This window comes from Marmota flaviventris, chromosome 14 (assembly GCF_047511675.1).
Source record: "Marmota flaviventris isolate mMarFla1 chromosome 14, mMarFla1.hap1, whole genome shotgun sequence".
Lineage (NCBI taxonomy): Eukaryota > Metazoa > Chordata > Mammalia > Rodentia > Sciuridae > Marmota > Marmota flaviventris.
The window spans coordinates 49,641,864-49,665,060 of record NC_092511.1 but is presented as its reverse complement, the minus strand read 5'-3'; the positions used below and the strand labels follow the sequence as shown (position 1 = coordinate 49,665,060).

Here is a 23,197-nt window from a genome sequence, read left to right as displayed (position 1 = left end):
TCATCTACCAAATATTAATATACCATATATTAACTTTAATAAATTTAAAATCATTCTTCGTGATTGCACAAACGCACACACACACAAAATGCAAAATTTCAAATACCTATACTTTTGAAAGAAATTTGGTGGTTCAAGTAATTTGGACCAATCTGATTTTCCTTGAAGAATTTCATCTGTAACTGCAAGACCTAAAGAGAGGGAGGGAGGGAAGGAAGGAGAAAGAGAGAGTCTGATTTCTTGTATCACTCCACTCCCCCAAAATTCTTTTGTTACAAAATGTAAATATATTGTTTCTCAGAACACAAAAATTAAGTTAAACCATAACTGGACTAGCTCAATTTTTGGTCTTAATATTATCATATACTTTGGAAAATATTTGAAAGAAGTTTTAGAAAGAGTGTTACATAATTCTAATTGCCAATCCATAGCTGCAATAGAGAACAAAACTGTCAACCAACCTTGTGGGAATATGTAAAGGGCAATAGGGCCAACATGTTTACCTTGTTTAAATTCTTCTACCATTACTGTCCGAGTTGATGTGGACACATTATACGTAGAATTCTGTTGTGGGTAGGCAGGGGTGATTATGGGCATGAGATGATACCTATCTGATGGATTTACCTGTGAAATTAGAAGCAGAATAATTGATCTATTCTCCTATTTCAGTTGTCCTCACTTCATTTCCCCAAAAGTCTGAAGAATATGAAATATAAATTTAATACTGTTTCCCCCAATTCTAAGAAGCACATTTCCCCTCCCCAACTACAATTCTTTTCTGAAGTTAGATGTGTCTAATAATCAAAGTCAAAGGACCCTTTTGCAGTTTATTTTTCTTCAGAAAAACTGTTAAATCAATGGTGCACCTTCCAAATAATAGTCATTTAGAACCAAGGAAATTAGAGTATCATAATCATAAAAAGCATTATCTGGTCCAATGGTTTTCAATGCACCAACTCAATTGATGACTTCCCCTTAGTTATAAGACGAAGGAGCACTCAAGCTAAAAACAAATTAAAATGCAAAGTACACAAAAATTATGCTATCTTGGAAACAGAAATGTGGTTTAAATTGTACTGCAATGTAAGTTTTCTAATATATCTCGGTACTTTATTTTTAGTAACTAATTACTTGTGAGACAGTTTTTCACCATGGATTATGATATTGTGGTTGATATACACACTCATCTAGTCTTTTAAAATATTTTTTTAGTTGTAGTTGAACACAATGCCTTTATTTATTTGTTTATATTAGTTTATTTATTTTTTATGTGGTACTGAGGATAGAACCCAGTGCCTTGCACATGCTAGATGAGTGCTGTACCGCTGAGCTCCAGCCCTAGCCCCACTCATCTAGTCTTACATAGGCAATTTTTAATGAAATAACATTTGGATCAGCATTAGATTCAAATCATCCATGCCAAAAAACACAGCGAAGGGAATGAAAGGAGCACAGCTATACAGAAGGGAGAAGAATGGGAACAAGAGGAATTATCTTTAGACTATAAGGTTTAATGAAATTCCACAATAAATCACATACCCGAGGATCCCAGACGGGTAAATTCAAATTGCTTTCTTCTGGTTGCTTCAATAGCACAGGATTTGGCCATTCCCTAACACGAATGAAGCATATTAACTTACATAGACTCTCATTTCAGATACTATATGAAATATTAAGAACTAAAATCATTAGACTGTTCCAACCTTTATACAGCAGATATTTTGGGTAACTTTGAAAGAAGGGAAGGAAGGAAGGAAGGAAGGAAGAAACAGGGGAGGGGATAGGGAGGTTAGGGAGGAGAGGGAAAGGAAAGGAATAGAAAAAAGAAAAGAAAGAGGTAAGGGGAAAATATACAAAGGAAAACTATTTTGAAGCAGTGTTTTTTAAATGGGCAAACAGTTGTTTATTAGTTATAACTAATTGATACCTGAATCTTAATTGGTACCTGAATCTTTTCATTTCTTCTCATTTGCTTTCATAGATTTAAATTTGGTAATTTAATAACAGCAATAACTAACATTTACTGAAAATACTACCAATATGGTAGCTATGATTATTATCTCTATTGTACAGATGAGAAGAGTTTACCACTTCTGCGTAGTTGGTAATGTGCAGAGTCAAATGTATTGTAACCATTCTTGCAAGCTAAAAATCCACATTTACAATTATTGTGCCATAGTGTATTCATTCACAAAAAAAGAAATGAGTTAGGTAGGATATGCCTGTAATCCCAGCTACTCTGGAGGTTGTAGGAGAATCCTAAGTGTAAGGCCAGCCTGGGAAATTTGCTATGACCCAGTATCAGAAAAAAACAAAGGGGAGCTAGAGATATAGTTCAGTGGTAAAGTGCTTGGCTAGCATGCTTGAATCCTTGAGTGGAATCTCCCCCCCCCACACACACACACACCGGGGGGGGGGGGGGGGGGGGGGGGTGAAATCCAGAAATCCAGTCATTTGTGACAAAATGGAAGGAAATGGAGGTCATTATGTTAAATGAAATAAGCCAGGCACAGAAAGACAAACACTGCATCATCTCATTCATATGTAGAATTTAAAAAATACTGATTTCACATAAGTTGATACAGAAGTTAAAAGCAGATTAGTGGTTACCAGAGGTTGGAAAAGTAGGTCAGATAGAGGTATGGGGAAATGCTAGTCAATGGGTACTAAGTTACAGTTTGTAAAATAAGTACATTCTAGTGAACACATACTATAGATAATGCTACCAAAAAAGTTTGAACATTTTTAATGAAAAAAAAAAAAAAAAAGTCTGAGTAGATATGTTTACCCTATTTGAATAGTATACAACGTATACATGTATCATAACAATATATTATGGTACTCTATAAATGTGTACAATTTTTGTTTCAATTTTAAAAGTTAAAAAAAAAATGCTTTCTGGTCTGGACGTCCCACTATTGCCTCCCACCAATTTGATGTTTTTAAACTTTTAATTTAAGGAATGTAAAACAGAAAAAAAAATCTATGTACAGGTCTTAAATTTCCAAATAAAATTACATATAGGCAGAAGTTAGTAAACATCAAAATACATATACATACACACATATGAATACTTACCACTTGGAAAAAACTAAAAAAAACTTATGAACTAAAGTAGAAGCCGCAGCATTTGGATACAATTGGCAAGTCCTTGCAACTAGCATTGCCCAGGAGACACCACCAAGAAATCCCAGCATGTTGGAATAAATACCACGTCCTAGAAAATTAATTACATTTGTTAATTATTGTTTAGATCAACTATCCTTGACATTCAATAGTATAACTTCATCCTTAAGACCTGTTTAGAATGTTTTCCCTTATTGACACATTAAAACTGACAAGCAACACTTCATGCTAGGCCCACAGTCAACCATAAATTGCTCCTCTTACTACGTCTATTTTGCCTTCCAATACAGACACCTCAGTTCCCTGCCTTAGTTCCAACTCTACAGCTGGGCTCTACTGAAATTACATTGAAATTTCTCATCATTTAATATTTGTGATTTAGAGAAAAAAGTAATCAGTAAAGGCATCTGGAGGATCTATAAATGGGGAAGAATGAACATTTCATAAATAATCATACTCATGGGTAGTATTTGAAAATCAAGTGTAAAATTGGCAATAAACTTCAGTATCTCACAGAATCTGGTACCACTCCATAAAGTATAATACACCATTGATATACTCATCTATTATAAAACTGTTTCTTACAGCAATCTATAAAACATTATTATTACCTTGTTTCACCAAACCTAAGATGCTCTCAATTATATAACATTATTTTATGTCCCATTAAGGAACAGGTGGAAAAAATTCAACTATAAAATGCCAATTTTGGACATGTTCAATGTAAAAAATATGCATCTAAGAATTGAAAAAATGTGATATTTAATCTGTAAGGAAAAACAAATTGTTGTTACTTAGGAGGCTGAGGCAGGAGGATAGCAAGTTAAAGGCCAATCTGGGCAACTTAGCAAAGACTCTGCCTCAACCTAAAATAAAAAGGTTGGGGATATAGTTTAGTGGTAAAGTACTTATCTAGCATGTACAAGGCCATGGGCTCAATAAAACATACACACACAGCAAATTGTTCACCTTATTCTTTCACTGCAAAATGTACTTGAATCTGAGGACAAAGTGTATTGTTCAATATGGTAGCCACAAGCCACATGTGGCTATTTCTTTTTTCTTTTTGTTTTTTGGTGAACAGTTTTACTGATGTAAATTCACGTACCATAAGACTCATCCATTTTAAACAATTCAATGGTTTTTGGTATACTCAAGAGTTTTGCAATTACCACTATAGTCACTTCTAAACATTTGCATCACCCCAAAGAGAAACCTCTAACAGTGACACTTCGACTCTTCCCCCTCAATTCTCCCAGAGGTGGGTAGCCATTAATACACTTTTATGTTTCTCCAGAAATACTTATGAAGGTCACTTCATATAAATGGAATCATACACTATATAGTCTTTTATGATGAGCTTCTTTCACGTAACAAAACGGTTTCAAGCTTCATGTATGTGGTATCATGTATCAGTACTGCATTTCTTTTTACTGCTAAATACTATTTTAGTGTAGATATATCACCTTTTGTTTATTCATTCGTCAATTTATGAACATATGACTTCTACTTTTTGGCTATTATCAATAATTGTGCTGGAGACATTTTCATACAAGAATTAGTGTATATGTTTTCACTTCCTTTGGGAACTATTTAGCTTTAAATTCACTGAAATGAAATACAAATTTAAAATTCAGTTCTCCAGTTGCACATTTCAAGAGCTCTACAGTCATAAGGTTACTGTATTTGACAACACAGATAAGAAAACATTTCTGTAATTGCACAAAATTTTGTTGGAGTGTTGTTTTAAACTATGTAAAATATGGAGCCAGAAGTGTAAAAATCTTTTAAACGTGCAGTCATGAGCTGCATAACAACATTTCAGTCAATGACAGACCATATATGATGGTGTTCCCTTAAGACTACAATGGAGACAATAAACTCCCACCTCCTCATGAATACATAGCTGAAGAAAAGGCAAGAAAAAAGGAAACTGCAGAAAAAAAAGAACCACCACCACCAAGAAAATTCACATTGAAGGGTATAGCAGAAGCTAATGCAAACCTTAACAAGCTCTCTAAAAAGTCTGAAAACAAGGAATATGGATATGGTTCAGTGGTACGGAGGTTGTTTGGCATGTATGAGGCTTTGGGTTCAATCCCCACTACTGAACGAAACGAAACAAAATAAAACTGAAAACAGGGACCTCCAACACAGAAAGGATTTTCATTAAGAGAAAGGAATATTCATGGTGCATTATCTGCTTATAAGTAAATCAATGATGAAAACATGAAACAAAACAAGCATATGGACATATTTCTGAAAAGAGTAATATATTTCCCCAAGAAAAGCTTGAGGCAGGTCCTGAGAGAGGTATTCCAGAAAAAGGCACTGTTATTACAGGTGATGACAGCTCATGCATACTGGCTGTGAGGCCTAATGGAACAAGATGTGAAGATGGAAGACAGTAATAATAATGATCCTAATCCTATGTAGGCCTATGTCTTAATTACTTAAAAGAGTATTAAAGCAAAATTTAAAAGTACATATTTTAAATTTTAAAAAGCTTATATAATAAGGATATAAAGAAAAAATATTTTTGGCTAGGTGTGATGGCATACACCCATCATTCTCAGTGACTTGGGAGGCTGAGGCAGGAGGATCACAAGTTTGGGGCAGCCTCAACAACACTTTCTTAAAAAAGATCTGGGTCTGGGGATGTGGCTCAGTGATAAAGAACTCCTGGGTTCAATTCCCAGTACTCCCTCAAATTCTTTTTCTTTGTAAAGATGTACAATATGTTTTTGTTTTGTTTTCTTTTAAGCGACAGGATCTTGCTATATTGCCCAGGATGTCCTTGAACTTCTGAGCTCAAGCCATCCTCCTGCATTAATCGCCCAAGTACTACTGCGGTCTATGTTTTAAGCTAAATGATATTACAAGAGTCCAAAAGTTAAAAAAAAAAAAGGAAAGTTTGTAAAGTAAAAAAGTCACAGTAAACTAAGATTAATTTATAACTAAAGAAAGAAAAAAACTTGTTCATAAATTTAGTGTAGCTTAAGCATACAATGTTTATAGTCTACAGTAGTGTACAGTAATGACTGAGGTTTTTTATTTTTTAAAAATACTTTTTAAAAAAAGAACTTAACCTTTATTTTATTTATTGTTGTTTTTTATGTGGTGTTTAGGATAGAACCCAGGGCCTCACCAGTGCTAGGCAAGTGCTCTACCACTGAGCCACAACTCCCAGCCCCTATGACCAAGGTTTTTACATCCACTCACTGCTTGTTCACTGACCCACCCATATCTTTAGATATACAAATACTTACGTTGTGTCACAACTTCCTACAGTATTCAGTACAATAACATGCGACATAGGTTTGCAACCAAGGAGCAACAGTTGTATCACATAGCCTAGGTGTATAGTAGGTTTTATCATCTAGGTTTATGTAAGTACATTCTCTGATTTCCACACAACAATAAAATCATCTAACAATGCATTTCACAGAATGTATCACCATTGTTAAGAGACATGTAACTGAAGTTACAAATAATACGGAATGAGGACTAGGTAAAGGGCCTCTCAAGTTCTGAGCGCCTGGCTGAAATCCAGGATGGAAGGTTAAGGGGCTTTTAGTTTTAACCCAAGGAAGGTGGAAGCAGAGTCACATATTACAATATCATAAGCATTATAATTGGAAAACAAATAGCTGTTTCTAAGTCTGCTAGCCCCAATCCTTAATAGTTATCAACAGGCTTAGAATTTCCATATGTGCTTCTATCACTGGCAACAGAATACTGGAATTTTATAACGTAAACATAAAAGACTTGGATACTTACGTTTTGCCCATAATTTGACTGCTCTTAGGGTGAGTCTAAAAGTTTCTTTATTTGGCACTAAATGCAAAATTTCATCGGTAACTCTACATCCTGAAAAAGACAAAACATTCATTTTCCACTATGCAACAAAACTGAATTAAAATACCCTCCTAACCTCCAGATTCCCAAATGTTAAAAATGAAAGATATATGTCAGGGTTTATTTTCTATATGTATTTGAAATTTAGCATTCACATATAAGTACTCTGCTTTTGAAGAATTAAAAGTGTATGGGCAATGAAATCCAGTATTAAAGTAGATGTGGTTCTAAGTATCTTTTTAGTTTTTTCTTTATTTGACTTTGTTAAATGCATGTAAGTTGTAAAACTGTTCTTGCTTCAACACAAACCTTATTCACAAATAATGTGATTTATTGTTACATTCTGAAAGTATAACAAATTAAGCAAGATACTTAAAACCAATGGTTCTCAAAGTACAGACTTTGGACCCTCTAGAATACATGAGGTTAAAACCATTTTTATAATAGTACCAAAGCTTTCTTTGTCCTACTTACTGTATTAACATTTGCACTGTTGGTACAAAAGCATCCCTGTTAATACTTTAGCAAGTAATCAAGGCAATGGCAACAAAGTGTACTAGAATATAATACATGGTTTACTAACATACACAGTTAAATAAAGGAAAAATGAGTATGAGAGTTTGCACTGTAGGCTGAACTACTTGTTTTTTTTTTTTTTTTCAAGGAACATCAATTTTACTTGAAAGTATGATTGACAGATAAACTATGGTTATTCACAGTCAGTTACTAAAAATTGACCTAAGTAAGCTCCTCACTTCAAGGAAAACAAATGACACGAGGAAAACAAATGACACAATTTATTGCCAATAATAAAATGCAAACTTTGTTAAATTAGAACATTGGATAACGTTTATCTGCTACTGTGATCCTGGCAGACTTCTAACAAAATTGGTGGTGATAATAATGAATGCAATCTAGAAAATATTTTATACTGAAATGTGTTAACATTTGGAAAATACAAATAACTCTGAATCGGTATTTTCCAAATGACCAAGGCATGATATAGTATAAAACCACACATGAGGAAAGGATCCATAAGATCCATTCAAAGGATAAAACAGCAAATTTTCATGTGAGAGTACAAAATTTCATTGATGTGATTTTAGATTCTATATTGTAATTAACCTTTTAGAAATTACCACCTTTATTCATCAATAAAAAAGTAACAAACTACAAACATGAATGAAACTCACAAACATTATACTAAGTGAAAGAAGTCAGACACAAAGACCACATATTACATAATTCAATTATATGAAATGTGAGAAGAGGCAAACTATAGAGACAGAAAGAGGATTAGTGGTTGCCTGAGATGGGGGGCAGGGGTTGGAAGGGAAAATGACTGCAAATGGGTATGAGGGATCTTTTGAGAATGATGAAATGTTCTAAAATTAGATCATGGTGTACAACTCTGTGAACACACTAAAACATAGAACTGTACACTTGAAAAGGATAAATTTTATGGTATGTAATTATATCTCAAAAAGCTGTTGAAAAGAAAAAAAAAGTCACTGGTCAAGTTTTGGTGTACTATCAAATAAGAATAATTGCAATTATCTGAAAAGGTTATTAAAACATTCCCCCTTCTCAACTTTATAGTGAAAGGCAAGATTTTCTTCTTATATTTTAACAAAAACAATATATTTTAAGAAGTTGACTACAGAAGCAGATAGAATAATTTAGCTGACTTTTGTTAAGTCAAAGAGTAAAGAGATTTGAAAAATTTAAGTCATTCTTTATACATAAAATTTATTTACATTAACTTATAATGGATTTATTACTATTATTTCTAAATGAACTAATAATTATTTATAATTTTTATTTTATTTCTAATATGGTAAATACTGACTTATATAATTCACATAAACAAAAGCACTTTGTAGTTTTCAATAAATCTTAAGATTTAATGGTCCTGAGACCAATAAGTTTGTGAACTATAACTAAAAACATAAACAACCTTTCGAATTTAATTTGTGGTTTACAGGATGGTCATGGTATCTATATATTATCTACACAAATAAAATTACATCATCTTTGCATGTGTGTATATGCTGGGGATTGAGCCCAGGGTCTTTCACATGCTAAGCATGTGCTTTACCACTGAGCTACACTCCCATCCAACTTAACTTATAAATAACAGAGTTAGTCCAATCCCTAAAAAGGCCATTAATATTTCTATAAAAAGAGCTCTACTTGTCTGTTTTCAAGGAGTATCTGAGATTTCTTTTTAGAAGCTTACCATTTAAGCTGCGAATACACCTTATATCAAGGCTTCTCAGGCGAGAGTCGTCTCTTAGATCTAAATTATCTGATATGGTTTGTATTGCCAGTCTTGCAAAGACTAGATCAATCTTTAGAAAGAGGCAAAAAAAAGAAAAAATATTACTTTTTCTTCTTCCAGCTCATCCTCCCCCATCCCACATCAAAATGTAAAAAGTTCTAATTATTAATTGTTAAATTCTATCAAAACCTCAAGGATGTATGCAGGTAATCTCATGTGAGTGAAGTTTTACAATAATTAAAATTTCTGGTTTTGGCAAATATTGTGACTTTTAACATATATGCCAAGTGTTTTAAAAAAAAAAATCGTTTGAGTGGATTTCTAAATAAAGATGGAAGATCCAACACACATTTACATTCACTCCTTCTTGAAACCCAACTAAAATATCAGATAAATTCTGTTTGGTTAATTTGAATTTAAAGCCATAATCCACTAGGACAAAGAGATAGAAAGAGACAGAAAGAACTATGAAAGCTAAAAAGCAGATGAACAAGTGATAACAGTTCCAGTAGACCTAGCAAAACAGATAGAAAATACATTCAGGAACTAAGGACAGACAACTGTAAGCACATCATAAATAAAAAGGAACATTTAGAAAATAAAATTATTTTTAGAAATTAAAAATAGGACGGTACAAATGAAAAAAAGCAAGTTCGAAAGATTAAAAAACACCCCCCCCCCAAAAAAAAAACCCCAGAACAAAATTAAAATGATGTGATTAAAGCAGGCTGTTCTGGAGATCCAAAATAAAAATTTGGCGGGGGTGGGGTGGGGTGGGGGTGAGGGTGGCGGATGGAAAGCAGACAAAGGCAGGAAACACCATAGAATTCAATAAAAGTTCCAAAAACTAAATGATGAAATTTCCAAATTGAAAGAGAATGACTGACTGCCTAGAACACTGGCTGAAATGACACTAGCCCAAGTACATCACCATGAATTTTACAACTATGGAAACAAAAGCAAAAAAAAAAAAAAAAACTTCCAAAAGATAAACTTGGCATATACAAAGAATGAGGAATCAAAATGGCAATACATGTTTCAATGCAGTATGAAAGCTAGAAGACAATAAAGAAAAGCCTTCAAAATTCTGAGAAAAATCATCTCCTACCTAGAATGCTATAACCAACCAAATTATCAATTTAGTATAAGAATGGAATGAGTTTTTTTTTTTTTAGTTTTTGGTGGACACAACATCTTTATTTTATTTTTATGTGGTGCTGAGGATCGAATCCAGCGCCCCGCGCATGCTAGGTGAGCGCGTTATTGCTTGAGCCACATCCCCAGCCCCATGAATGCACTTTTTAAACATGCAAGATATTGAACAATATACTTTTTCAGTAAGTTAGTGGATGAGCTCCATTAAAAAAGAGAGTAAACAGAAAGAAAAAAATTCTAGAGAGAAGCAAAAGGAAATTACAAAATATTGGCAAAGGAAGATGCCAGGATGACAGCTGTATACTATTCACAAAAAACAATCAGCTTAGATTGGAATAGGTGAAAAGTCTCAGTTTTTTTCCAAGATGACAAACCCCAAACAATTATTTACATCTAAGAAAATAAAATATCACATAGCAAAGAATGGTAATCTAGGATGTTTAGTGCTCAGCTCTGAATATGCTTGTAAGATCATAATAATGTAAACACAGAATACTGCTCCAACTAAAATTATAATAATACAATTATTTTAAATTATGAGAAAAAGAAAGATATATCTAAAAACCATGGGGGTAGAGAGGGAGGTTTGTTCATTTTCCATGGTGAGAAGCCAATAGAAATAAGAAAGAGGAAGGTGAGGGGCTATTTAAAGATTACTATTTAATTCTTTTAAGATACGTGCCTACATTAGATGAGGCACATGCCTGTAATACTAGCTACTTGGGAAGCTGAGGTAGGAGGATCACAAGTTTGAGGTCAGCCTATGCAACTTAATGAGATTCTGTCTCAAAATAAAAAATAAAAGGGATAGGGATGAAGCTCAATAATATAGCACCCCTGGGTATCATTCTCCTGCACCGAGGGATTATAAAACAAAACAAAAATCTTTTTTTTTCCCCCAACAAAAAATCTTATTGGTTAAACAGCTCATTTATCAAGTCAGAAGAATATAAACACTTACTTCAATACCATCAAATTCAAATTTTATAACAGGTACAAAAGCGTCTTCTACAGCCTACAAAAGAGGAAAACAATTATAACACACAGGTTAATCCTCTCTCTATACTTCCTAAGTGCCAGTAACGTAAATCTCTTTGTTTCCAATTTGTATTTTAACTCAACAGAAAAAATAAAAAATGTTCTTCATCTTATATTCAGGTTAAGGACTTCTACTTTGTGACCTGTGTTACTTAAGATAAACAAAATGCCTATGACAATAAATATTAAATTTATTATCCTCCTAAAAATTTTTGTCAGAAACTGGAAAGCAGAAATGTTGTCAGTTGGATACTTACTGTTTCTTGGGTCTGAAGTGAAAACTGATTATTTAGAAACAGCACTAGTGTTAGAAATTTTAAAATAATCAAAACTCTTGACCAATAAAAAATTATATTTGTAGGAATAAGGCCAGTAACTGCAAATTATTGCTATTAAAATTTTATTTGTTGAATGAATAGCTAGATATATAGTTACTAACTGAACCTTCACTCAATAGCACACACAATTTGATTATGTATCAACCATTTATCAGATACTACAGTAAATGGTTTATATAACTTATCTCACCAATCCGTAAAAAAATCTTATAAATAAATAAATAAAAATAAAATATAAAATATAGGCTCAGAGAGAGTAGGTAACAACTAAGGTCTAAGAGCTAAAAGTGGTATTCCAGTTGAAAACCCAGGTTTGTATAATTATAAAGCCTGTGTTCTTACTCTTAATGTGTTAGTTTAACAAAACAGCAACTTCTTATGAGGCATTTCAATAATCCTAAGACCTAGGATAACTAGGTTACTAATTTCAAAATATCAAATGCGAAAGGATACTTACTCTTAAGTTTCTAATGCCATCTTGATGTTTCAATTTTTCAAAAAAAGACTGAAAAAAATCAGATCTTTCTACATGTCTTGGAGCTACACAAAGTGCATCGATGTCAGCTCCTACAAATCAAAGTATTTCTTATGAAGAAAAGCATACTATGTATTTTCATTAAAGTTCATGCAAACATATGTACAGAACAAAGTATGGAAGGTGTGTATAAGAAAAATGTTAGTTGAAAAGATGTGGAGAAAAAGGTACACCCTTACAGTGCTGGTGGGACTGCAAATTGGTGCAACCAATCTGGAAAGCAGTATGGAGATTTCTTGGAAAATTGGGAATGGAACCACCATTTGACCCAGCTATCCCTCTCCTCAGCCTATACCCAAAGGATTTAAAAACAGCATACTACAGGGACACAGCCACATCAATTTTTATAGCAGCACAATTCACAATAGCTGAACTGTGGAACCAACCTAGATGCCTTTCAGTAGATGAATGGATAAAAAAAATGCGGCACATATACACAACGGAATATTACTCAGCAATAAAAGAGAATAAAATCATGGTATTTGCAGGTAAATGGATGGAGTTAGAGAAGATAATGCTAAGTGAAGTTAGCCAGTCCCAAAAAACCAAATGCCAAATGTTTTCTGTGATATAAGGAGGCTGATTCATAGTAGGATAGGGAGCGGGAGCATGGGAGGAATAGACGAACACTAGATAGGGCAGAGGAGTTGAAGAGGAAAGGAGGGGACATAGGGTTATTAATGATGGTGGAATGTGATGATCATTATTATCCAAAGTACAGGTATGAAGACACGAATTGGTGTGAATATACTATGTATACAACTAGAGATATGAAAAATTGTGCTCTATATGTGTAATAAGAATTATAATGCATTCCACTGTGTGTGTGTGTGTGTGTGTGTGTATATATATATATATATATATATAAATATATAAATAAATAAAGATTAGTTCTGAGTGGTGATAGTGGGAATTTTTTGCTTTTATATTTTCTATGAACAAATAAGCATGTACTCAAAGTTCTTATCACTAGAATATAACCCAAACCAGTTACCTTTGGTGTGTACTCCAAGCCTATAGGATCCAAATGTGAAAATTTTACCACCAACCGTAGCCACAACAGAAGGTGGGAGATTCTAAAATAAAATCACACAAAAGACATTCAATAGTTCAAGTTATTTTGTACAAAAAACATCTTTACATTCTACTGTCATGTATAGCTTAAAAGAATAAAAAAAATTTTTTAAAGTGTCTAAATGCTTACTACATTTTATTCAGCATATGTTACACAGTACATTTACAGCCTTGGTAAAATGGGATTTGTTAAAGCACTTCAGGGGTCTTTTGGTTGTGACATGAAATAAAGAGGGTATTTCCAGAGGGAGGACAAAACATTCATGTCTACTACACATGCCCCACATCTCTACATCTCTCTCTTAAATATAAACTTTTTTTCATCACTTGACTCTACCTGACTTTTCCAAATCCCTGTCTTTTGGCTTGATCACTTTTAACAGTCACCAGGGAACTCTTAACTACAAATTAATGAGCTTTCAGCTATTTACAACATGATATTCTCAGCCTATCCCATTTCCCCTTAAAGTATGTTTAATTTCTTGACTCTATTTCTGCAAGCTTTCTCAGGAAAGTGAGGTCATTCTTAATATGATATCTTCATGAGAGCTAATCTAATAACTTCAATTAATATTTCTATGATTGTACCATAATTAAAAAGCTACTTTGGGGCTGGGGTTTTGGTTCAGCGGTAGAGCACTCGCCTAGCATGTGTGAGGTCCTGGGTTCGATTTTCAGTACCACATAAAAATAAATAAATAAAATAAAGGTATTGTGTCCAACTACAACTTAAAAAAAAAAAAAGCAAGCTACTTCTTATTATCCATACTGCCTAAACTAATCATTATTATTCTTTTTGGCTAATTCTTAGTTCATATCTCTTAAATTTGTTGCTACCATTCTAATCAACTACTCTTCCCCTAACTTCAGGCTATTTAATAGTTATCCTAAGCTATATAATCTTGCCCTTAGTCTTTCTTTTCTCTTATTCTATGTTGTATAAGATTCACTGACTCGTGTTCCTAAATTATTCCATTACATACTACTTCTGCTCAAAACTTTACAGTGCAATCTTCCTGGACTACTGAGGTAAAGATTGGGCCTGAAGATCTCCACACTGTGATCTTATGGAACTTCCTTTCTGAAGTTACTCCATAACCCAATCTCCTTTCTACTGCATTTGTCATTGCACCTGCTTCAAATGCATACCTCTCTGAGTATCTTTAATACTTTTTTCACAATTCATTTCAATTTCTACCTCTTCCGTAAAGACTTCCCTGACTATTCTTATTCAGTTAACAAGCTCTTTTTCCTCTGTGCTCCTCCACTATTAAAATCTTTATACTACACTTATTGACCCATAAATGTCTCCTCTCCAACCATATTTAAATCCTCAAAGGTGAGAATTGTATCTATTACTTCTCTGTATTTTCCTATAATACCTAGTACAAGTTACATCTGTTCATTAACCTGAATAGAACTATCTGTATAGAAGAATACGCTTGTTACTTCTTCTGTTTAATGAATATTAATGTTTCAAGAGTATCACAATTTTATAGCTAGAAAGGAGTTGGTAAATTTATTAATAACTAACATGAATCAAAAGATAAGCCAAACATTGAAAAATCTTTTAGTTTACCTTTCTACTTTGAAATTTAAAAACCTTGCATGATTTGTGAGAAAGCAATACACTGAATCATAAGTAAAATATTTTTTTTAATATACCTTTATTTATTTTTATGTGGTGCTAAGGATCGAACCCAGGGCCTCACACATGCTGGGTGAGTGCTCTACTGCTGAGCCACAACACCAGTCCGGTAAAATGTTTTAAAACATAATCATTTAGCTGAAATAATCAGAATTGGTGTTCTAGACCATTTAGAGTTTCTAACACAAACCCTTCAGTTATTTTCCAAACTAAAACATGCATAAACCAAAGAATTACAATTGACATAGCAAATGACCTTATCGACTCAGTGAAAAATGTCAAAACTTCCTTTCTGATTACTAGTAACAAGGATTTCACATGCTCAGAATCTGACATATCACTCCACTGTTGATAACCTTGCTGAGAGCTTAGAAATGAGCCAGATAGCCTTTTGGCAATAAGAGTAAATAGTAAATAGCATAAAGACTGTTAAACTCAATGACTAAAGTCTTAGGAGAATCCTAACCTTACTTGAGTCATTGTTTATAAGAATCAAATCTACATATTTATCATAGGTATAGAAATAAATAATAAAAGTTGTAAAAGAAATAATTGTATGATATGTTTATCTAATTTCTAAACCCATGCAGACTAAGGGGCATAAAGGGACTTTATAGATACCAGTTGGCAGACATGAACTTTCAATTGCTACTATGGGAAGGGATGGAATTATTATTTAAAAAACAAACCAAGTTTATAATATAATAGTTTGAGTTACCTGATGAAGGACAAGTGGTCTGAATGTGAGCAGACCACTTGTCCTCCAAAGGTTTATATGTTAAAGGACTGGTCTCTAGGGTGACAGTATTGGGAGGTGGTATGGACTTTTAAGAGGTAAGGCGATAATTCGTAACTAACTACAAAAGGAACTGAAACTCCACTGGTTCTATTTCCTGGATCGGGATGTGCTACTGGTTCTGACATAAACTCTTACTACTGCCATTCACTATCCTCACCAAAGGTCCAAAGCAAAAGGGTCGCCTAATTTTGGACTCAAACTTCCAAAATTACAAACTAACTAAATGTTCTTTTTTCATAGAGTCTGTCTTAACAATTTTTTTAGTGATGAAATGCTACCTGCTAACTAAAATAGTTAACTCCCAATTGAACATGCCCCATTTAATTATAGTCCAGCCATTAAAATAATATTCACAGTGATTATGAGACAATAATGAAAATTCAATTATATTCAAAATATTCTAAAAAAGAAAAATATATAATTCAGAGGAAAAACAGTTAAGCTACTTGCATAATTATAAATTTGTGTTTACAAATTCCTACGTCTTAGAGGCCAAGCAGGTATGCAAATAAGGAACTCCCACATGAGAAATACAGAATCTGATGAATGGCACTTGCCTTGTCAGAAAGAACAGGGAATAGTGGCAGCAGGAAGTACTGAGTACTAGAGAGCAGGAACCCAGTCCCATTCAAGCCTTTCTGCTGAGTACGAAAACAGGCCCAGTGTTGCCAGATCTGATGTTTCATAATAAGTCTGAAATCTAGTTTTTTAAATAAAATCTCCTCATATTTAAATTTTGGCCTACTACATATGGATCAAAAAAAAAAAAAATGTGTGAACTTGCAGCTATAATTTGCCACCTCTGGGGTAAATCCTCACCTACTTAGAAATTAAATTATCTAGACTAATTTATCCCCTGTATACCACCAGAGCTAAGTTATAATGTGTTTCAGATAATTCTCAACTTTTGCATCTTACTACTAGGACAAAAGACCAGGACACAATGAAACAAAGAATTCCATGTAGGATAGAATCTTACCTTACTCTCACTGACATCGGATATCCATTCTTTTACTAAATTATTCAATTTACCAAGAACAACCAACCTATAATAAAAAGTAACATTAAAACTTTAAAAAAATATTAAAGAAATAAACATATAGACAGTATCTCTGTGTTGGTGTTTGAGTAAAAACACATTGTATATATGCTAATACTATCACATCTGTTGATACACAGCAAATTTTTGCCATTCTTAGATCCCTAAGAGTGCCAAAGAGATGATAAATGTGATGATAGTATTTTGGTCTCTGAACTATTTTCAAAATTGAAAAAAATCTAGTAAAAATCACAAAGTTATCTTCTGTGAATTGCAGAGGCCAACAGAATTGTCAATTTTCTTTGCTTTATTGTGTAATAATTAGATAAACTCAATGTGGTACTAGAGGCTAGCATTTGCTCACTGCCAGTAATAAGTCTTTGAGTAATTAAAATGGGCAAATTAATTATTGGCTAATTTTTGTGAAGTATATTATTTAATAAGAGCAGTCTGGTATTATTAAAACAAATTTGCAGTCAATGCCACAAATAAATCAACATTAAAAAAAAAAGAAGGTTTGGGATATAAAAGATAACATGAGAAAATGAATTTGCTTTTCCTCCATCCTTCAAGGTGCTGAGACTGAAAACCTTGGCATTGTCTTTCTCATATTCCACAGTCATTAAATAACCCTACCTTAACAATGTATCCCAAATTCTACTATTTATCACCTCCACTGCCATCCTCTGGTTCCAAGTACCATAATTTCCTCCTGGGGTTATTATAATGGCCTTTTAAATAATCTTTCTGCTTCTGCCCTTGCACCCCTCTTCAGACTATTCCCAATATAGCAGCCAGAGTGACTGTATTAAAAAACATTAGTCAGATCATGTTAATCTTCTCCTCAAAGCCCTAATAGCTTTAGGTTTCATTCAGAATAAACCAAAATCTTGAAAATGCATTACAAGGTCCAAAGTCCAAGTCCCTTCCCACCTCACTTTCTTAAAGCTACAATTTCCCTGCTTACTTGCTCTGCTTCAGATACTCAGCAGATCTGAACTTACTATGTACTACTCAAACCTACCAGGTACACTCTCACCTCAGGCTTTCTATCCAGAATGTTTTCCCCTCAAATATCCACCTTCTCACCCATATTCATATTTTCCTCTAAATGTCATTTTCTCAATGAGGCCTTCTCTGAAAACCTCTACTCCCAGCTTTATCTTTCTCAGTAGCACTTATGTGTAATACTGTATTTATCTTACTTATTTGACTGTTAGTCTCTTCTAAACTCCACCTAAAATGTAAGCTGTAGGGTGGGCCAAAAATTTTCTTTTTGTCATGTCTGTATCTCTAGGTAGGGATATAGTGGGCATTCAATATATGTTTTTGGAATTAATGATTAAATAAGATACAATAAAATATTTTACAGTTTTCAATGACATACCTGTGGTTCAGTTCTTCCTCATCTTCAAATACTCCAAATGGCTTCATGGCATCAATTAATTTCTGTGTATAAATATGATCAATTTCTTTAGGACATGCCAAACTAATTGGAGAGGTAATTCCATAATGCTTTTGTTGACGCTGGCTGTCCAGCATGGTGTTTCTATTGAAGAAAAAGGAAACAGTAGAAAAAATTTAAAGTATCATATCATACTGATACATTCACCCTCTCAATCCACTCATGTTAACTGAGCTACCTTAGAAATTAATTTAGTACTAACAGTTTGGGCAGGCACTTTTTTTAAAGGAAAAATGGGGACTTTTCAAGCCAAAAGCAGCATGTGTTGGCATAACACCACTTACTTTGAATGCAAAAAACCTAAATGAGATCTGTGCCAAGGCTACCTCCACTACACCCTGCAGATTTAAAGTCAAGTACCATCTACTTTCTAGAATCTTTGAAATGCAAATGCTTGAAAGAAAGAACTTTCTTGGTAAAAACCATTGGGCTTTTCCTCCTAAGAAACAAACAAAAACATACCATCAGAAAGTCCTTGTGAAATAATCTGGATTTTAAATGAAATCACAATTAGATTTCTCCTTGGGAAATTCAACACCCTTTGTTTGAATCAGAGTTTATAATCCTAACATTTGTTACTCTTAACTCTTCATTTTGGATTGGCACTAATAATATTTCACACTGAATAATTACCCAATTCTTTATACTAAATGTCAACCTTTTTTACTGGATACAAGTGATCTTCCACAGACCCTAGCCATCAGGAAATTACATTCTTGAATAAGGTACAATAGATTTCTGAGATTTGGGGTTTACATGGACCAATGACTTCAAAATAAATTTTGGACCCAATAAGGTTATAACATCTTATTTTGCTGTGAAAATAAAGTAAAAGCACACACACACACTAACCAACTAACCTTACCACCCATCTTCACCATGCTTTCACTAAGGGTCATCAATACCAAGTAATAATAAGAAAATACTCTCAAAATAAAAAGCAGTCTTTTAACTTGAATAAAATAGTCTTATAAAAATAAGACACAGAAGAATCCTGAGAGGCATGTTAATGGGTACAAGGTTGCAGTTGAAAAGGAAAATGAACAGCACAGTAGGACAACTGTGATTGACAACAATTTATTGCACATTTCAAAATAGTGGTGAATTTGAATGTTTCCAACAAATGTGTAAGGTAAAGCATGTAACTGCCCTACTCTGATCATTATATATCATATACATGAATTGAACTATCATACTGTACCCCATAAATATGTACAATTACTGTGTCAAAATTTTAAAATCACAGCCAGGCACATGCCTGTAATCCCAGCAACTAGGGAGGCTGAGGCAAGAGGATGGTGAGTTCAAAGCCAGCCGTCAGCAATGGCGAGGCACTAAGCAACTCAGTGAGACCTGTCTCTAAATAAAATACAAAATAGGACTGGGGATGTGGGTCAGTGGGCACTTGAGTTCAATACCCACTACAAAAAAAATAAAATTTAAAATCACAAAAATACAACAGTAATTATTTTGAAACTTAACTAGTCAAAACATTGGCTTATCACCACTATTATTAAACCTACAAAATAAGGCATGTTCTTTAGCTACAGATTTCACAGGGAGGGAGGGGAGAATCAAATAGAAGAAACATACCAAGAAACTCCAAGAAACATACCAGTTTAATTGTCTTCAACATTGATTTTGTAAATGTTTATTAGTTATTTCAAGTCTCTCATATATATATATATATATATATATATATATATATATATATATATATGTGTGTGTGTGTGTGTGTGTGTGTGTGTGTACATGTACACACACACACACACATTTTTTTTTTGGGGGGGGGGGGGCACCAGGGATTGAACCCAGAAGTGATTAGCCAGTGAGCTACATTTCCAGGCCTTTTTATTTTGAAACAGAGTCTCACCAAGTTGCTTAGGGCCTTGCTAAATTGCTAAGGCTATATTTGAACTTGAGATCCTCCTGCCTCAGCCTCCTGAGTTGCTGGGATTATAGGTATGCACCACTGCACCTTGCTCAAGTTGTATTTCCTTTTAAAAATTTGGCTTTTTATCTTCAGTGAACTACAGAGGTGTTCTGGTATTGTTTGTGTTTGCTTACATGTATATGATAGACATGGGACAGACTGATTAAATATTACCATTCAATTAATCTCAATAACCAAGAGGCAGGTCTTGAATAAGTGCTATTTTCCAGAAAAGCACCTGAGGTTCAAAGAGAGAAAAAGAGCCAGAATCTGAACTCCAAAACCTTTTCCCACCATTCTATTTTCTCTTCCATAACTACTTCTGACACTATAGTCCCAGGTCTCAGTTTCTTATCTGTATTCTCAAAATGTTGGCTTTTGAGATCCCTACTGATCATAAAAATCTCAATTCTAGGGTTTTGAACCTCCCTCATCTAAACAGGAAGGGGTGGGGATTGTAAACAGTATATTGCACATTCCCTTCAATCCATCAATTTCACTTATAGGCAAAAACCATAGAGAAAAATCTAGTACAAGTGGACAAGAAGACATGTAAAAGAATGCTCCCTGCCACACTGTAACATTAAAAACTTAAAATATCCTAAACAGTCACTAAGAGGAAAAGGACTAAATTTGGTCGTATCCCCACGATGGAATACAACACATTAGTTAATGTAAATTAATTAAAACTGAAACTATTAACATGGACAGCTGAGAGGTATCATGTTGCTCTAAAGAAACAAGCTGCAGAATGACAAGTGTGACACTAAGTTATAGATAAAGTTTAAAAATAAGTAAAACAATTACAGCTATTATAGACACGAACGTATATAAAGCATAAAAAAGATGCATCAACAATAAACACCCAATTCAGAACTGTGGGGATCTCTGAAGAGGAGCGTGAATGAGACCAGAGAAGGGGGAATGAGAATCCTTCAGATGTATCTGGAACGTCTGACTTCTTTTAAATAAATAAATGCAGACAACACACACACACACACACACACACACACACACTGGCGTGTTATTCTTTGGGAGAAATGGGTGGTGGCACAAGCGGTGTTTCAGCTATTCTCTGCATTTTTTTATATGAATATTTAAATTATTTCCCAATAAACCGAAAGAAGCTCTAACAAAATCTTGGCAAGCAAAGAAACTGTTTCTGACTTATCAAAGTGTGAGCAGGAGATACAGACCGGTAGATATTGTGGGTAGGTGGGGAGGCCCGAGGAGGGGGCGTCAGTGGCGAAAAGGCCTCGGCCTTTATCAAACAGAAACTCCTGGGCTGGAATAGGTCATTCACTCCTGAAGACCTGAAGACAGCCACTCCGGCAGGGAGGAGGGGGAGGCAGGGGGATGGTATTTGCGCCAATGCAGACAGAAGCAGACGGGCTCAGACAGTACTGAGGACAGGAGAGTGACCGACAATTTCTCCCCACGGACACAAGCACTTCTCTCCCTCCTCATCAGTGTCTGGGGGCGTCCTCAGAGGCGGGACCTCGGGGGTAGACAGGGACTCCTGAGTCTCCGAGTCCAGGCAGAGGTGGGTAGGTAAGCCACCGGGTATAGGGGAGGTGCCACTGCGGACTGGCTGGGAACGGGGAAGGAGATCACTGAGGCAAGGTGCGGGCAGAGTACTAGGGTCAGGGAAGGGAAACGAAGCCCCGGGATGACCACCTCAGCTCACCTCTCCCCACCTCGCCCTCAACCGCCGCCCCCCACCACTTACGCAGACATCTCTTTCATCGCTTCCTGCGTCTCCCTCTTCAGCGAGTGTCTTTCGCTCTGGAGTCCTGTTCTTGTCGCTCCCTTCTCCCTGTATCCACTTTCCTGCAGTCACTTGCAGCTCGCTCGCTCTCTCACTTCCCCACTTACTACCGCCGAGGCATCCAAACGAGTAGTAAAAACACCACAAAACCGGCTCTATTTATGACAATACAGCGCGGACGACGCCAATATGGCGCCGCTTCCCAGACTGCCTCTCGTCCTCTGCAGCCCCGCCCCCTTGGTTCCCGGGCCCGCCCTCGACCACGCCCGCTCTGCCTTCGGGCTGCGTTGGCCCCGCCCATGGGGGCGGTGAGCGCCTTCACTCCGAACGCTGACAGGGAAAAAAGCTTTTGATCCTCTCCTTTGTCCATGGGGCTGTCAATCCAATCACACCTCTTGGAATGTAATTTGGAAATACGTTTTTCTTGTTTCTCCATTGAAAGCATGTATGTATTTTTTCAAATATCACATGCTTGCCTAACAAATACTATTTTAACTCTTCAATTTTCCCACATCTTTAATTTAATTAAGCGTAGTCAAACGTAATCAATCCACTTGTCAAGGAGATTGTGTTGGGAGAAGGTCACACCCAGGAACGTGCGACTTTAACGCAATTATCCCAGGGGAAAGCAAGCTTGTAAATTGGAGGCTAACTGTTCACTTCACCTCTAAGTGCCACCCCCTGATTCATGACATTCTGGCATTTAGCTCAGAGAGGCTGAAAGTAATTGCTAGCAGTTTGCAACAGGATAAATCCAAGGGTGAATCAAAATCTCACACTTTAAAATAATGAAGATCATGTTCTATGTGATTGTAAGGATGAAAATGGGAAAATAATGATTGATTTAAAAATGTTAAATTTATTTAAAATTTCAAATACTAACCCATTACAAAGAAAGGATGTCAAGAAGCTGCTTATTCTTGGAATATGACTCAGAGTCACAGTTAAATAGAAGAGATTACTTATTGACTTATTCATTTATTAATTCAAAATATTTATTGAAAATCCAGTCTGCATTAGGCATTGTTTTATGCTCCAGGACTTACTGGTATGTAAAACCAGATGTATCCTTTGATCTTTTCAAGCTCAGAGTTTAGTAGAAAACACTATCAGATATGAGTGATACTTTTTATTGTTGTA

At 34.8% G+C, this 23,197-nt stretch overlaps 1 protein-coding gene across 2 annotated transcripts in view; it reads right to left on the bottom strand.

Moving 5' to 3' along the window:
- The window catches only part of Papolg (poly(A) polymerase gamma), a 35,406-nt gene extending 13,149 nt beyond the window's left edge, over nucleotides 1-22,257 (bottom strand). For both annotated transcript variants that reach the window (XM_027934484.2, XM_071601599.1), the window contains exons 1-12: nucleotides 22,019-22,257; nucleotides 18,279-18,440; nucleotides 16,832-16,898; nucleotides 13,326-13,407; nucleotides 12,254-12,363; nucleotides 11,382-11,435; nucleotides 9,224-9,335; nucleotides 6,907-6,996; nucleotides 3,079-3,217; nucleotides 1,540-1,612; nucleotides 504-624; nucleotides 107-191 (exon numbers count right to left, since the gene is read on the bottom strand). In XM_027934484.2, the coding sequence (XP_027790285.1) occupies nucleotides 107-191; nucleotides 504-624; nucleotides 1,540-1,612; nucleotides 3,079-3,217; nucleotides 6,907-6,996; nucleotides 9,224-9,335; nucleotides 11,382-11,435; nucleotides 12,254-12,363; nucleotides 13,326-13,407; nucleotides 16,832-16,898; nucleotides 18,279-18,440; nucleotides 22,019-22,035 (1,112 nt within the window). In that variant the 5' untranslated portion in view covers nucleotides 22,036-22,257. The remainder of the gene's footprint in view (nucleotides 1-106; nucleotides 192-503; nucleotides 625-1,539; nucleotides 1,613-3,078; nucleotides 3,218-6,906; nucleotides 6,997-9,223; nucleotides 9,336-11,381; nucleotides 11,436-12,253; nucleotides 12,364-13,325; nucleotides 13,408-16,831; nucleotides 16,899-18,278; nucleotides 18,441-22,018) is intronic.
- Nucleotides 22,258-23,197: the final 940 nt, after the last annotated feature.